Raw genomic sequence first — 2454 nt, 5'->3', positions numbered from 1 at the left:
AGGAAATAAAACAATATTTATAATCTAAAAATTTCCTAATTATTCAAATTAAACAAAATTGGGCATTAAGCTTTTGATTATCCAAGTTAAGTGCCAACCTATGTATGGACTTTTTTGCATATTCAACATGATTGTCTCCCTTGCTTGGCCATTAGTTGTTTCAATTCTTCATAAACATCTAATAGCGCCTTATAACTAATTTTTATGAACCCTAGGAGTTGATCCATACATTTAATATCCTACCTGAAACACAATTTCATAGCTAATTTTAGTATTAATTCGATAATTGATCTTATGCACGCTTTAGAAAATGAATGTTAATTTACAATAGTTGAACAAGTCTAACATTTCAATTGCATCCGTATAGGGAATGAGTTAATCATAGGTTGCATATGAATCATATGTGTCATCTTCGATGGATGCCATGGCTATTACTTTTGTCATTATCTTTCTACCAAGAGAATATTGAGGCTCAAAGTACACTCCCACGATCCAAAAATAACCTTCAACTACCCTATCTCTTGCAAATGGTAGTTTGCTTGTAAAGTCTAAATCCTTCCACCACCTACCAGAAAACAACAGAATTCATACTTGTTAGGACAATCTTATACTCATTTCATTTAGTAGAAAAGAGTGCTGAATTTTTAATTCTAGTAATTAATCCGGACAACCTTTTCTAGAGAAAAAGGATCCAAACACTTACCTGCAAATCTCACTTAGCTCTTTCCTGTGAAAAAGCTGTAACAAATTGAAATCTATCTTTGCAAACTCCAACAATGCCTTACTGTGGGATTCAATATCCTGGTATATGGAAATGTATCACCTAGCCTCGACCTTGGCAAGCCTCTTCGGATCGACTGGTTTAAGGCATGAGTAACCTGTTCTGACAGAGGATAGTCTAAAGTTGCAGCTGCAACAGTTAGGTGAGTGGTGGTGAAAGAAATAGCCTCATCCAATATATCTTCCCCATGCACACGCATACAGGAAGCTTCGTAAAGTTCCAATAGTCCTTGCACATCATTCGTCAGAGATGACTTGAAATTCCGTTCCTCATCTTTGAATTTGTAGAATACCTCTGCTCAAACAGTATCCAAAGTTCTCATCGAACACATTGTTGGAATATGAAATAAATATTAAGAAATTCTAAAGTTGAAGATTTAATTACCACATGGAACATCAAAGCCGTGTTCTTTATGTAATCGAAATCGAAGAGTAGTAGTACGGAGATCATTGTCAGCTTCATTGTTGTCATGGTATATAGCCTCTAATGCATCTTCAATCTCTTTTTCAAAGTGGTAATTCACACCCAATCTTTGGACTGCATCGATTAGGGGCAACTTTTGGATTGAAGTATCCATGGGCGCCACAAGAATCCTCCTCACTTCTTCTTTTAATTCTTCATAACGTAGTTGAGTTGTAATATCAATATCCTGCTCCAAGATGAAAATATCTTCGTATTAAATACAATTTATATTCATATATACACAAAATATGTATGTATGTATGTATGTATATATGTATGTATGTATGTATGTAAACCTTATCAGGACAATTGAGGAAGACATCTCCCCAAATGCCAGGATGAAAATCGGCCTTGGGACGATTTTCCATGTTGCAGGAAATGGGTGAAGCATGGATTTGAGAAACTTGTGAAGCCATTTCTCTAGCTTAAATCCCATTTGAAGAAAATTTGAAAAACCACCCAATTTGAAGAAAGAATTTGTATTTTAAAAAGAGGAAGAAATTGAATTACTGAAATCCCATTTTAATTTTTTTTATAATTTTAACACAAATTTAAATTATAAAAACTTAGAAACCCCTCATCTAAACAGTCTCTAGAAGAATATCTAATAAATTTAATTATATTTGACTACTTACTTTTAAATTGCAAATTACAATGGCCTGCTAAGACATTTAACATATCCAAATCCAAAAGTAATGTACCAAAAGAAAAAACAAACATATGCACAAGTAATATTAATATAATGGATAATCAGTAATTAAAATTAAAAAAAAAGGGTGATGGATTAGATGTTTAGGCTAATTTGCAATGTTTTATTATTCTATTTTGTTAGTTTTTAAGTGGCGCACATTTACATTTTTAATTACATGTCATTATCTAAACATAAAAATAAAAATAAAAATAAAATTCATATATTGATGATTTTTAATTGAATAGATTACTAGTGTAACATTTACTTTTTAATCGTTTTCTTTTTCTTCCTCAGCTGAGAAGTGTAGAAACAAAGGGTGCCCGGGAAATGTGGAAATAAAAAAGTAATTTTCTGTATCATCTACAGCAGAAATCAGTCAGAAAATCTGGATTGCTATGATTTTTCCTCTCAAACTTGTTGAAAAAGAAGCAAACACGTGCAGTTACTTGAATCTTCATTCAAACAAGAGGGCTTGAATTGAAAACATTATGTTGGAAAGCAAATTCACTTAACGGTTCTG

The 2454-nt window shown here is 32.4% G+C and overlaps 1 protein-coding gene across 1 annotated transcript; it reads right to left on the bottom strand.

Annotated features, from left to right (window-relative positions):
• Positions 1–254: 254 nt before the first annotated feature.
• LOC108481895 ((+)-delta-cadinene synthase isozyme A-like) lies at positions 255–1436 on the bottom strand. Its single transcript, XM_053030464.1, is given in 4 exon segments — positions 255–565; positions 704–833; positions 836–1075; positions 1166–1436. Coding segments are annotated over 4 exon segments (753 nt in total). The 5' UTR covers positions 1359–1436; the 3' UTR covers positions 255–375.
• Between the last annotated feature and the right edge of the window lie 1018 nt (positions 1437–2454).

The sequence above is a fragment of the Gossypium arboreum genome, chromosome 1 (assembly GCF_025698485.1).
Source record: "Gossypium arboreum isolate Shixiya-1 chromosome 1, ASM2569848v2, whole genome shotgun sequence".
Classification (NCBI taxonomy): domain Eukaryota; kingdom Viridiplantae; phylum Streptophyta; class Magnoliopsida; order Malvales; family Malvaceae; genus Gossypium; species Gossypium arboreum.
This window is presented reverse-complemented; position numbering and strand designations above follow the sequence as displayed.